The sequence below is a fragment of the Nuphar pumila genome, chromosome 10 (genome assembly GCF_984573655.1).
Source record: "Nuphar pumila chromosome 10, dmNupPumi1.hap1.1, whole genome shotgun sequence".
Taxonomy (NCBI): domain Eukaryota; kingdom Viridiplantae; phylum Streptophyta; class Magnoliopsida; order Nymphaeales; family Nymphaeaceae; genus Nuphar; species Nuphar pumila.
In genome coordinates, this window is record NC_143258.1 from 108793281 (window position 1) to 108807887 (window position 14607).

The window sequence follows — 14607 nt, forward strand, 5'->3', positions numbered from 1 at the left end:
GTGAGAGTTAGAGGGGACATGACGCTTAGAGTGAACCATGGAGGTCAACCAAGCCTCTTGCTACTTCGTCTTGTGCATTGTCAACTTGTGAGGCGCCATCCTTAGAGAAGATGCCCCACCTTGCTGAACCATCATTATTGTTGTTGTTCAGACCTTGTGGAGGACTAAACCTTGAAGGAGTCGTGAAACCATTGGTTTGAACTCCTAGAACTTGTATTAATCTAGGATTTTTTTGATATATCAACTTCATCTCCATTTTGTGTGTGCTTGCTGAACCGTGGAGGGTTCATACACTTGAGGAATCAATTTGGGAACGTTGGGAAAAGAATTGGAATTAAACTCTTTGAAAAAAATTGCAAAAGCCCCCATTTTTTTAAAAAAAATCATGAGCTTTGAAAGCATCAATTCGTAGCTAATTAGTTCCAGATCTGTAACTCGATTGAAATTTGAGTTTGAGGATCTGATTCAGACCATAAGATGTGGGTCTAGGTTTGTATCAGTTTCCTTTGAGATTGAATGAACATTCGTCTAGGTTTCGCTTTCGATTTTCCAAGCTTTGGAAGCCGATTTTCACTAACTTGAATTTTTGGTGGATTTTTCTTGTGTGGTTTGAATCCTATCAAAGTGCTCGGCTTGTGGATTTTTCTTGTGTTCGCTTCAAGTCTGATCCGTTTCAGACTTGACCCGGATCCGATCCATGGTGCTTGCTTCATGCGGTTTTGCTTTATGGAACATATATACATTCCAAAACGCATATGAATGTTCTGATTTGATTGCAGCTCAGTTATAGACTGTTAGAACTCTGTTGTGAGCATATCCCAAATCTGAAAACACTTGAGTTCGAGTCTGGTCTGATCCTATGTCAGACACGGGCCGTTGGTTGTGTTGTTACATGCTAGCCGATTTCCTTGTTAGTGAGAGAATCGTGTAGTTCGATTGCTAGTTTTGATTATTCTGGCATATGAACTGATTGTGGACTGAGTTAACTACTGAAAATTAAGGTTTGAGTAGTACAAGAATCTGATCTAGAATTGCAATTGAATCATAATATTTTAATGTGTTAAAAATTGCCAATTGCTATTGTCGACTATATAGTTCTTGCATGTTTCGTCTATCTAGTTCGTTAACTGATTAGTGAGCTGAATTTTAGACTAAAACTGTGACTGATGTTAGCGGTGTAATTAATGTACGAATCTGTTCTGATATGATCTCGCAACATCCATTGAGTGTTGAGGATTATTTCTCGCTTTCATGCTTCAAAATAGGAAATTCCCTAGTTTCAATTTCCTTTATTCCATACTTGAATATAGTGAGTTTTGTTATCTTTTTCGTTTTTTTTTTTGCCCAATGCATAAGTATATCAAGAGTGTGAATAAGATCTGAGTTGGTGTTTGGATTTGAGGTTTCATTGTGTTGAAATTGTTGATTGAAAGTAGTAGTCAAATCTGTCCAGTTTCATGGTGTCTAATATATATATATATATATATATAGCCATACATACACATATAAATATATATATATATATATATATAGCCATACATACACATATAAATATAAATATATATACATATATATCATTTTTATCTTGCCGTGTCATTAACTATTCAATCTTACGTATCTCTATATACATATATTCATATATATCCTGTAACGACCCCAACTCATACCCCTTGAAAATGCAATTTTTTTTTTCCAAAGAACCATTGCGAAAATATTTCCAAAGACCCGGGGCCTTAACAGTTTCACTCACCATTAGATAACTCAACCAACTACAAAGGATCTTATACTTATTATCTAAACCATAATAAACAAAATTTTATTAATTAAGAAATAAAAGTCATGAGACAATTGCATTAGAAATCAGAGTGCATAGACAATTAAATGTAAGGAAAAAATAAAGAAAAACAGAGCCACGTTGTTCATCTGTGAATCTGTCTAACAAACGTGTAACACTCGTAGCTCTGTGAATCACTTCACTAATCTCTTTCGGCTTCAAAAATTACAGAAGTAGGGGTGTCAAAAATCTAAAGAATTCTATGTATGAATCCCTCTAATGCAATAAATGAGCATAAAAAATACAGATATGATTCATGCAATAACTTAGAGGTATGTCATTATGACAAATTTATAATTCGATTAAGCATTCATTCAATAGAGACAATTATTAAGTATGAGGAAACATTTAATAGATAATATGGATCACAATTTAAGCAATACAATCATTTAACATGCATTAGGGAACAACATTATGCATTCACCAACCTTTAACAGTTAAGAGAACATGTAAACATGCATGATCTAATGCATATTAGAAATATACATGGCTTCAGTGCAATGTATGAGTAAATTATTACCTCTTATTAGAATTTTTTTTATATACATGTTCCTATTAAATGCACACAATTTAAGTTTCTCTTTTAATTACCGTTGCCCACGGATATACCAAAAGGGTAAAATCTCTGAGGTCAAGTTAGGTTCCCAGGGTAGCATAACACAAAATTTGTATTTTATTACTGGGTTCCAAACTTAACCCTCGACCGAAACAGCCTTCGGAACATTAGATCACCCATCTAATGTCGGGAACACCAGGGATCACCCAGCCACAAGTGCCACTTTCTTGGTATACCAAAACAACAGTTGTATCTACACACCACCCCTAGACAAAGTGACAGACTTTCTCTAAAACTGTGGCCAGGAGAAGAAACCTCAATATCGGGTTCAGCGGTAAATCAACAATGCACATGGAGTTTTTGTATCCTCGTGTTCCCCCAAAACCGAAACTTTAAGATTCTCATTCTTACGACGGAAGATCTCAGAACGTATATTACACTGTTCATTTTATCTTTATATATTATTAATAATCAAATTTTTTATTTGCAAATCAGCATGCAAACAAAGGTACAAGCTCGCATGTTCTCCTACGAGAAAGATCAGAGGACTACTGCCCGCGAAAAAGCATAGAACAATGCAAGAACATTAATATGATTTTTGTGATGCATTTAAAATAAGTAAAAGAGGAGCAAAACCAAGGCTCGAGGCTCACCAAGTCTACGATGATTCATTTTGATCACCGATGCACCATATGCACAAACTATAACAATATGCCATTCATGAAACAAATCATATGTCCTCTAAATGCACATTCATATATGCAAATTTCAACTATGCACATGAAACAAGGACATTTAGAAGCATATTTATATTCAATTCATATGATAGGGACAAGTGCACACTTTCATTTAATGCATATATTCAAGTCAATTGCATGTTTGCTTATTAATCAAACATGTGAACACCCACGCAGCTCCATACATATATGCTTATATGAATATCATGTATGCTCATGAACTATGCACAAACTTTGCACTTAACATAATACATAGGCATGTCACATCCCACCAAGGCACATGAAAGATTATGCTCATCATATAGATAAAAATTAAAGTGCATGCTTTCATAACAAGATCAGGAAAAAAATCTGTTTACTTGTTTGACTCAACTCTCGGGATTAAATCACACTGTCAGCATTCCAAAAATTGAAGTTTTATGTATGCATGTGATAACCAATATGCATGTAAAGCCGAAGCAAGCAAGGTGTGTCAACTGAGCATGTGAAACATTCCGTTATTAGCATGCATAAGGGTTAAATTGTAAGGTTGATCCAGTATAAATCATCATGTTTCTCAAGCAAAGATCTGGACACATAATAGCATCACAGGTGTGTCCATTATACCAAAAAACTTGCAAATTTAACATGCATGCAAAATATAAAATTTTCAGGTTTGCATAACACCAACTGTTAAAGACAAAATTTTTAAAGTTGGCTTATCAAACCCAATTAGGCCACCCGCCTGTCCCATGACTAAATTTTTGTCTTAGCAACCTTTTCTTTCAAGTAATGTTTCTTTTACACACACACACACACACACACACACACACACACACACATATATATATATATATATATATATATATATATTGAAAAAAGACCTGCATTGAGCTCGGATTCAACCCAACTGAGTTGAGTCGGCTGGGTGGCCTGGACAGGCCCTCCTACCAGTCCAGCTACTCGGCTGGACTTTTCCTCGCAGGACCCAGCCTGCCCTAGTCCACTCAAGTGGCTAGACTGGGCCTGACAGGCCCAGTCAAGCACACAGAGCTGACAAGCCATCCCCGGCTTGACAGCCGATGCACAAGCCTCTAGCCCGGGCCTGCGTGGGAGGTCTTATCAGGGCCTACCAGTCAGCTGAGTGCCCCTCGGCTGGCTGCCAATCAACCCAGCACTGTAATTGTTTTAATACTTTTTTTTTTCAGACTGCTGCCTAGCCGAGTACCACTCGGTTGGGCCCTGTTAGCCATGTCAGGCCTGTCAAAACCAGGCCTAGCGTGCATTAGGCATGCTGAGCCGGATCTGTCCGGACGAGTCTTGCTCAGCTGGACAATAAGGGCATAAGTAACAAGGTCATATACCAGAAAACAAGTGTAAATGCACATATTGGGTGTACTTATAGGCATAGGAAGTATCATAACAGTATGCATGTTTATGCATATATGCACTTACAAACTTCATGGCTCGAGTATGCTTACTTAGCTATAACTATATGAAGGTATGCTCACAAAAGAAAACACATCAAGTGCTCATGGTTAGGACGTCTTTCATGAAACATTAACTCACCATGAAATATGTATTTGTATCATGATCATAAAATCGATTATGAATTATTTCATGACATACCTATACATCTTTTTTCATGGAACATCACTTATAAATCTACCATTATCATGAATAAAATTCTGTTTTACCACAAAAAATACATCTACAGAAATTCATTTTAAAAAAAGTGAATGAAATCGAAAACGAACCCATGGAAGATGATCCATAGATCATCTTTCATGTATTATAGAGTAGACATAGATCTACCCATTTTTTTCATGGATTTACATCTAAATCGAAGTGAGAATCGGCATTCGATTTCTCACTTCGATTCAAAAGTGGAGACTCGTACCTTTGTAAAAAATGAAAAATAATGAAGAGCAATGGTGTAAAAGGGGCTGGATGGTTGGAGAAGAGGGTCCTCATTCTTCTTCTTCCTCTCCTTCTCTTTCCCTCTCTCTCCTCTTTCCCATTTCTTTCTCTTTCCCTTCTTTCTTTTTTTTTATATAAAGAGAGTGAGAGGGGGTGATGCCCGCCCCCCTTCTCCAGCCCTCTTTAGATGGGGGTTGGAGAAGGGAGTTTCCAAAATTGAAACTCTCCCTTATTTTCAATTTTTTTGAAACTCTTCAAAAGTTGACTTTTCCATATTTGGTATTTTTTCTCTTTTAAAACTTTACAACTCTTTTAAAAGTATCTCTTAGGTAAGAATAATGACTCTTTTAAGAAGCCCTACTCAACCCTAGAATAAAATTTGGAATTAATATAATATAATATAATATAATTAATTAAATATTGAATATTAATTAATTAAAAATTATCTAAATGCTTCAAAAAATAGCCAAATTAACCCAGAAGGCTTCTTAACCTTATTAAACTCCAAATTACAACTTTTCATTGAATTTAAAGCTAGAAAACATTAGGCTTGGATTTGGATCTGGATCCAAGATCCAAATCTAATTCCAAAATCTCAAATAGATTTTGGACTGGACCAAATCCAAATTAATATGGCTCTTGGTTAGAGTCCAGATCCATATTAATTTGGATCAAATCTATTCGATTCAATCTAATCCAAAATTGGATTCAGTTCGACAAACTGCTCAATTTTTGAAAAAACATGATTTTTGGGCCAACTATAGCTCGAATCAAGAAAAATAAAATATTGTTGCTCTCAGAATCTCGAGACGCATCCAACGACATATTACACGAATATCAAATTCAAAATTTTGCCTGAAAATAACCTAAAATTTGCTTAAATTTAAAGGTAAAAAATAAAAAAATTTCTCACGCCTCGATTGGCTCATTATGACCATGTCGATGGGACCTGGGCCAAGCCCAGACTCAAAGACATTAGTATAAAAATTGAGCCTTAAACCATTTTTCTCTCAGACTTGGCTAAATTTTCAAAAATCTCATAAAATAACTAAGTACGAAAATACACGATATTACATATCCACACACACACACACACACACACACACACACACACACACACATATATATATATAGGATTTTTTAATATGCATGTTTCATAATGTTTATATAATTTCAAGCCTATGTATGAATAAAAAACAAAAAAATTTATTCATGAGTACAATCTAGACTTATGATGCATGTTAGTATGATGTTTATGCTTATGACATGATTGAATGATGAAATGCATATTGAATGATATATGTATGTATTGCATAATGTCCATGATAAAAAGCATGTTATGCAATTGTTATTTATAATGGCTTGAGCCCAGATGAGTGGCTTCTGATCTTATGCATGATCAAATGGACCGATATGTGTGAGTGCCCCAAATGGGTGGCTGAGAACGATATGATGGGTTAATGCAAAATCATATGTGCCTTTGCCTGGTAGAGGCCATTGATCTTGTAAGTGATTAATTACATTTAAGCATGTAAATTTCCAAGATCAGATAAATCATTGAGGAATTGTTTTTAAGAAGACGATCTATGTAATGATATGTGAATCCAAGACCAGGTAATCCAGCTAGGACAATCTCTGTGAGACTGTGCAAGCACAAGACCAAGTAATCTGGCTAGGACAATCTCTGTGAGGGTGCAAAGGTTGAAGACCAGGTAATCTAACATAAACTTATTTCTAAAATACCATAAATCTCTAGAAAGATGAACAAGTTAAGCATAATGGTTATGATGGATTAATTTGAAATCATATGTGCTTATGCCCTTTGAAGGCTATTGAATATGTAATTGATTAATTATTGTTTAAGCATGTATGTCAAGAGAATTAATAATAAAATGTGTGCATAATAATTCTCTTGTGGACTTATAATAATAGGGTAATTTATACTTCTATTTTTGTGAGATATTGTTAAGCACGAAAAGTTGCTTCCTCAACCATGAAGATAGTGGATAGCTACCACCGATGATGCAGGGTGATAGTGAGATTGTTTTAATTGAAAAAAATTCTGATATATCAAGTTAGGGGTGGTGTGATCTCTCTCTAAACATAATCATCCCTCACCTAAAATCGGAAAAGATAAGCAAGACCAGGGTGATAAGTTAACGTTTGATTAAATATACTCCATGGGTCGAACCTCTAATTCAAATATTGTTTGCGTAGTACCCGCAAAGTATTGTGATCAAGAAACAAAAATATATTGTGCATATAGTGAAGTATGACATGCATCATTTAAGAAATAAAACATAAATGAAAGAATTGTAAGTTATTTATACCTAGGGGTGGCAAAACCTGATACAACCCGCCTCTTAAGCGTGTTTGGGTTTGGCAAAACTATCAAAAGAATAACAAATTCTTTTTTTTTGGATAACCACGATGCCATTGACGTGAAACACCAAGTCCGCCATTTATTTTTATTTTCATGAAAAACGGGAAAAAAGATCGGAGACCTAGTCATGCTGGCTAAGCCTGCTGTACTTACGGTCAACTTCCCAACGGTTTAAACCCACCGTGCAGCCCTTGTCCCTAAGGAGTCACCATGCTTTGGCACGAGCAAGCGACATAATGCCCTTGCCCCTTATTTGCAAGAGGTGATGACCGTGAGAATGAAACCCTGACCACCCGCCTAGCAGCCAAAGCCCCCTACAACAATGCCAAACCCCTTGGGGCTTAAACCCCAAGTCCCCCTTATCCACCAGAAAATACACTTTAGCTTCAACCTCGCACACTCGTGACGCCTAGACAATTTGGTGGAGTTCATGAGTCAGACATACTAAATGAGTGAAACCCTAGTGCAAGAGAAACCCTAAATTACCTACATCTTTTTGATGTTTTCAACCGCGATTTGGATATCATTGAATTACCAAACTTTCTAAAGTTGGTAATAATTGTGAGACAAAACACTTTCCCTCCTCAACTACCAAACATAAATTGATGTAACGGATCAAGAGAAAACGGATGGGAAATGGCATAGAGAACCCTCAGCAGGCTTATCAGGCAAACCATGCGCAGCTGTGGCCAAGGGGTATGTCATGCTGTCATTTTAGTGTAAACAGCTTTCACAGGGATACTTCAATTCCATTCTCGTGTCGTGTCCTATATACCATTCTCAATGGGAATTTTTCACAAAAATGATGTGTCCTGTGTCCTTTTTTGCCATGCAGCAGCTTAGCACCACAAAGCGCAAACACAACACAATAATGGAGTGGCACAAGCTTGCCCATATTTATCCCTTGTACCACCAACCAAGCGTCATCAATACTCTGAACTATAAATGCCCAAACTATCTGGTCCAACCAAACATACACAAGTGGGTATGGGAGGACCCCACATGCCACCTTCATAATAAAAGCCAAGATCTCCTCCAGTCTCAGATAAAAAAAGACATCCATTAAACAAAAGTAGCAAAACCAAACAAAAAGGCAAAAAAATAGTAAAAACACAGAAGAGGCCATAATGTATCAATATGAGTAGATAATAGAAGGCAAGTACACCACATGCTCTGTTCCTCAACAATCCCCACTTGTGGGGCAGGGCAGGAGGCAGATTCGGAGTGAAAAGGCTGGCAGCCACCCCCATGCCCTTGACAAAATAAAAAAGGTACAGACCTCATCCTTGAACTAAGCAGAGTGAAAAAAATATATAAGCATAAATGCATCTAGTTACAACCTGATCATATAAAAATATATTTTATATGACATACATAGCAGTCTAGAAGAATTACAAGCTAATCAATAAAGGGTCGAGACCTCTAGAAGGGCAAGCAGCATGGGCATGATTTCCACTTAGACAGTGTAAGCTTGCTGAATTGTGTCAATGTCCAGGCCCTTTAATCTTACCACAGACTCCACATGCCCCTTCAGAGTGGTTAGTTCTCTCAACCTGCATAAAAGTCGAGGAAAAAAGCAGCAGTAATTCCCCTTAGTCCCCAACTCAACAAAGTCTCTCTCTCTCTCTCTCTCTCTCTCTCTCTCTCTCTCTCTCTCTCTCTCTCTCTGACTAAAAATAAAACAACCACAAACACAAAACATCATTTACAGAATGAGATAAATCTCTATGCAAGATAATGCAGAAATATCAAAACATGACTGATACATCCCTTGTTTTAATGCCAAAATCTAGTGAAACAACTGCTAGACCTCTAGCAGCATGTTCATTGCTCATGTAAGGTACCATTCAATGTAACTGGGTCTACTTGGAACCAGGATAGCAAAATACAAAAAAACATAAATTGAAAAATAATATACCTTGCAACAAGTAATAGTCTTGGCATACATGCAAGAAAATAGGCCCTTAAAAATCCACCAAAACATGTACAATGACTCAAGTCAGTAAACTTTTGTGACCAGATCAGAAAACTTCTTTTCAAAATATTGCATTGTTCATTCATCAAAAGTTCAGTTCCAGATCATCTTCAAAATGGCTAATCGTTTAAGAGAGTTCACCACTAGAGGACTTTATCTGTTAAAATTATTTTTTAATATTCTTCGCAGATACAAAATGTAAAATAGGAGAAAAAAGAAAACTAACAAAAATTGATTAGTGCTCTTTCCATGAAATTAAAAATTTTAAAAACATGTTTAGGACGGGCTTTTACTTCTTTTCAGTTCTTGACTGGTAGCTAGTGGCCACAAATTTTAAGTTAGCATGAAATACAAAAGTAATGAATTAGTTTGTCCAGAACTTCTTAAGGCTGCCCGTTCTTATAGTCGAACAGATTATTGCTTGACAATTAAATGGAAGACCAACCTTGCAATCTCAGCTCGTCGTTTTGCTTCTTCAGCCATCTGATTGAGGTCTGTGAAACTGGTCCTGTCATTGAACATCTTGGTGTCAGGTGGCTGCAATCCATGCAGAGTTCTCTGAGCATGTGCCCACTTGAGTTCCCTTGCCTCCTTCCCAAAGTCCTTCTGCCTTGTGAAAGCAATCTGTAGGGTACAATTTTATATGCTAAAAGTTGGATACCGTCCACACAACTAAAAAATAATCAACAGGGACCATGTTAAAGAATGTGTACCCTCTGCTCAAGAACAAGATCCCAGGCCCTCCCGCTTAAAGCATAACGTATCATGAACTTGATAAAATCAAGAGGGAAGTAGAAGATGATGTTATATAGCCACACAACACCTGCCCAACCCCATCCAATTCCTTCAATGGCTGCAAAACCCCAGTTTGCATATACTGCAATCAAGGTAGCAACCTGCAAAATGGTACATTTAACGATTAAGGTTCTGCAGTTTGAGACTCATAGTAAAGAACCTAGAGAAAAGAATTAACAAGACCCACCAGCTGAGCAACTGCAAAGGCACCCACGAGCAACAATCCAGGGCGCTCAACAAAAGACCAACTCCTAGAACGTGTCACAAATATAAGGGCTTGACTTATTGTACTGACTTGCAGATAAATTGCTGAAGCGAGCTTTCTGAAATCATCTTGTGCCGTGTCTTGAAGACTTTCAACCTTAAAAATTCTCTGCCACACAAATGAATTTAGAGTTAAAAATTGTTCAAACCTGGGAAAAAAATATTGGTAACAAGCAAACTATGAAGAGTAGTCATCATATAGAAGACATTGAGTAACAACCAAACCAGGATAATCCATGAAAAGCATAAAACGGAAGCAAAAATGGCAAAAACAAGTTTTCAGAGTGCTATGCAGTAAAATGTTAAAAAGATGCCTAATATTCAACAGAAACCGTGTGCAAGTATGCACCCATATAACAGTCACATAAACAGATGCATGCACAAGAACAAATCCATACAGAAAAAGGGTAGAAATAGGTACTGTTTTAGTAGGAGAATAGCAGAAGAATAACTTGGTTCTGATAATCAGATCGATAAGCCAGTTCATACAAAACAAGTACACTGAATGTTTTTTTTATTAAATGAGGACATCATCATATTGAATGTTGAGGAAAGACAACAATGCAGCTCATGAAGAATGAAGCAGGTCCTACTTACAGGGAATCACAAACCAAATGACATCCATATAAAATTTCAGTATCAAAAGCTACTAAGATGATGCATCATAAACCCTTGGCCTTGTATCTTAAGCATGACCTCTTCCTGTGCAAAGAGAATATCTAAGACATGCAACGAATGATTCATTCGTATAGCTAGCCATAAATGATGAACCAATGTGTTTAAAAGGCAATAAACCAAAATAAGCCCAATAAAGAAAAATTGACACACATAGGTGCTTAGATTTTGGCAAAGGATGCATGAACACATAACAGCTGTTAGAACTAGGAAGCTGAATGGGTCAGGACTCAGGCCTTATCATGTATGCACAACCAATCTGATCTGTTATCCTGTGCAGCCTCATTCAGACCAAATGGCAGATAACAGAACCAAGCCTTATTAGAATTAAACTTATATGCAAAAACATAAGACAGAATAATATACTTCATAAAATTATTAATTCTGGCTTTCAAAAGCCTCAATCAGATCCAACCAAACAGTTTCACGTCAGTTAGATGACCAATTCAAATTGACATTATAATCACAAATCTCGTTCTCAGGAAAATATCACGATATTTTAATTTTGTTTTTCTTGGAAAAATCTTGGGAAAATGTCAGCACACATAAAATACATAAAACATATATAAAAAAAATGCATAAAAGTATAAATAATATAAAAAACAAAAAACTGTTTTTATATTGTATTTTCTCGGCATTATATCAGCCTTTGAGAATCTAACAATAAAATCACGATAATTTAAAAAATATGCCGATATTTGTGACTATAATCCGTACGTGATATTCCTACTCAGAACTAGAGAAAAATATATCCATTTTTTCTTTGTACCAATACATGTTATTTCACATAATGATAATCATCTTATGCCACCATTATGACTCATCTGCAATTTGACAAATCTCCCCACAAGCTTTTATAATTTAGTAGGAACCCAGTGGGCTATATTGTCAACTATTCTGCATCTAGAGCTAGCAGCATTCATTCAATATGGTCAGTAAGAGCATACAGCCGTACAGTTCTTTGGAAACATGGAACTCTCAGTTGACCATACCTTTCAGCAAGTAATTAGCTCACCTAATATAACATATACATTTGTGAAAATGGAGAAAAAGGAGAAAACATGGATGCACTTGAACAAAGAAATGCCTTCAGGCCTAGTAATGAGAAAAGAGGGAATTTGAAAATGTGGCAGTCCTTTATTGCTTTTCATATCAGTGAAATAAAAGGTTCAAGATGTTAAAATTCTGACAGTCAAACCCAACTAGCACTACTCCCATTCAACTGTCTAACTATGAAAATCCTGTCCAGTGCACCATGTCTGTACGTAGAAAATTTTAAAACCGGAATGAAATAACCCAATTCAATAAAAAAGCTGATACATACATCCTAGTGATCCTTTACAAGAGGGGGTACACAATATTAATGACATTAATCTACATGTGCAATATGGTACACAGATATCACACTTATTCATCATCATTATTGGTTAGCTTGTTTTTTAACAAGGATTAAATACTATAGATGATATTCTACAACTGCCAAAACAAGTTAACATAGATTACCAGACATATTTGATAGATTAGGGTTCCTGAGAGACCTGCAAAGAGAAAGAAGACAAGAAGATTTTGGGAATGTAATCACATGATTCTCAGAATTGGGAAAATCGTGCCTCTTGGTCTCTTTTAGAATTGAAACTGCTAAAATAAAATACATCCCCAAAATACCCCTGATTACATATGATACAAAAGGATTTAATGAAGGGTACTTAAGACAATATACAAAATAACAATATACATCACAATAATGGGTCGATCCAAACCCACACCCGAGTCACGTTAATAGCCTCCCTCAAGTTGATCGTGGTTATTGACCATGGACAACTTGCCTCTCAAATACCAAAATCTTCGCTTCGTGAGGCCCTTGGTAAACAAATCAGATACATGTTTTTCAGTCTGCACATATCTGGTCTCTATCTCGTCATCTTTAATTTTTTGTCTGATGAAGTGTTGATCAGTTTCAATATGCTTTGTTTTTCCATGATGAATAGGATTTAACGAGATATTGATAGCCCCTTGATTGTCACATAGTAGTAGGGATTTAGGTACAGTTTTCCCAAAATCATATAACAGGTCTATGATCCAAGTCAATTCAGCAGTAACAGAAGCCATGAAACGATACTCTGCTTCTGTACTGGATCTGCTACAACTTTCTGCTTTCGACTACTTTAAGAGACAAGATTTTCCCCAATAAAAACATAGTACCCAGACATGGATTGCCTTTCATCAGGATCACCAACCCAGTCGGCATCGGAATATGCCATAACCATTATTAAATTCTCAGTTGTGGCTCTTTCTCTATAAATCAAACCATCTCCTGCAATCCCCTTTAAATATCTTAGAATTCTCTTCACAGCCTCCATGTGTGGCACTCTAGGTTGGTCCATGAACTCAGACAAGTAAATGTGAGATATTGCAGTATGCGGACAACACCCCTATATTTGGTCGGATCGCACTCTTCAACACTCAATCTATTGTAGATAGGAACCGGAGTGGCAGTTGGCTTACATTCCTGCATGCATGTCTTATTAAGGAGATCCATAGTGTATTTATGTTGTGTAAGAATAAGGGAATCATCCTTTCGATCAACCTCGATTCCAAGGAAATACCTCAACAATCCAAGGTCCATCTTAAACTGTTTATTAAAAAACTCTTTCACCTCTTTAATATGTTTATCACAATTGCTGATAATAATTATGTCATCAACATAAATAAGTGACAAAATTGTTACCCTTGTAGATAAAGAGAGTGATCCAGCGGAGAACGAAGAAAACCATAACCTTGAATTGTAAAGGAAAAACTTTCAAACCAAGATCTTAAAGGTTGTTTCAACCCATAAATAACTCTTTTTAACCAACAAACATGAGTTTTCGTATTATTCTCACTATATTTTGCTGGTTGCTCGATATAGACCTTTTCCTTGAGATGCCCATGCAAAAAGGGATTTTTAACATCCAATTGACTCAATTTTCATCCATGATCAACGGCTAAGGACAGGATAATGTGAATGGTCCCTATCTTAACCACATGGCTAAAAATCTCGTTATAATCATGTTCGTACTCCTGCTGAATCCTTTTGCTACCAATCTAGCTTTGTATCTCTCAATGCTTTATTTTATATACCCATTTTGAGCCAACTACATTATTATCAGGTGATATTTTTACTATCTCCCAAGTCCGAATGTAACGCCCCAAAATTTCGAACTTGTAAATCTTTCAAAATATTTGAAAGAGGCTAGAAAATCTTTTATTTTTCAGTGTTTGTTTTAGTAAATCAATTGAAAAGATTTTTCGAAAAGAAAATAGACAAGTCGACAACCTTGGGCACGTTAGCGTAAAAACCTTAATTTCACATTAAATTGAATCCTCGTAAAACATTCAAAAAACCATATGCATTAAAAGAAAATAACGAATTTATATAAAAAATGAAATTTCCTGAGGAAACCCTAATGCAAAACTTCGAAATGTATCCTGAACGCAGAACGGCATCAG

The 14607-nt window shown here is 36.2% G+C and overlaps 1 protein-coding gene across 2 annotated transcripts in view; it reads right to left on the reverse strand.

Moving 5' to 3' along the window:
- Nucleotides 1-8515: 8515 nt before the first annotated feature.
- LOC149827845 (plasma membrane ATPase 1) overlaps nt 8516-14607 on the reverse strand; it is a 41941-nt gene continuing 35849 nt past the window's right edge. For both annotated transcript variants that reach the window (XM_090019687.1, XM_090019688.1), the window contains 4 exons: nt 10367-10552; nt 10098-10280; nt 9830-10008; nt 8516-8962 (listed from right to left, as the gene is read on the reverse strand). In XM_090019687.1, the coding sequence (XP_089875813.1) occupies nt 8866-8962; nt 9830-10008; nt 10098-10280; nt 10367-10552 (645 nt within the window). In that variant the 3' untranslated portion in view covers nt 8516-8865. The remainder of the gene's footprint in view (nt 8963-9829; nt 10009-10097; nt 10281-10366; nt 10553-14607) is intronic.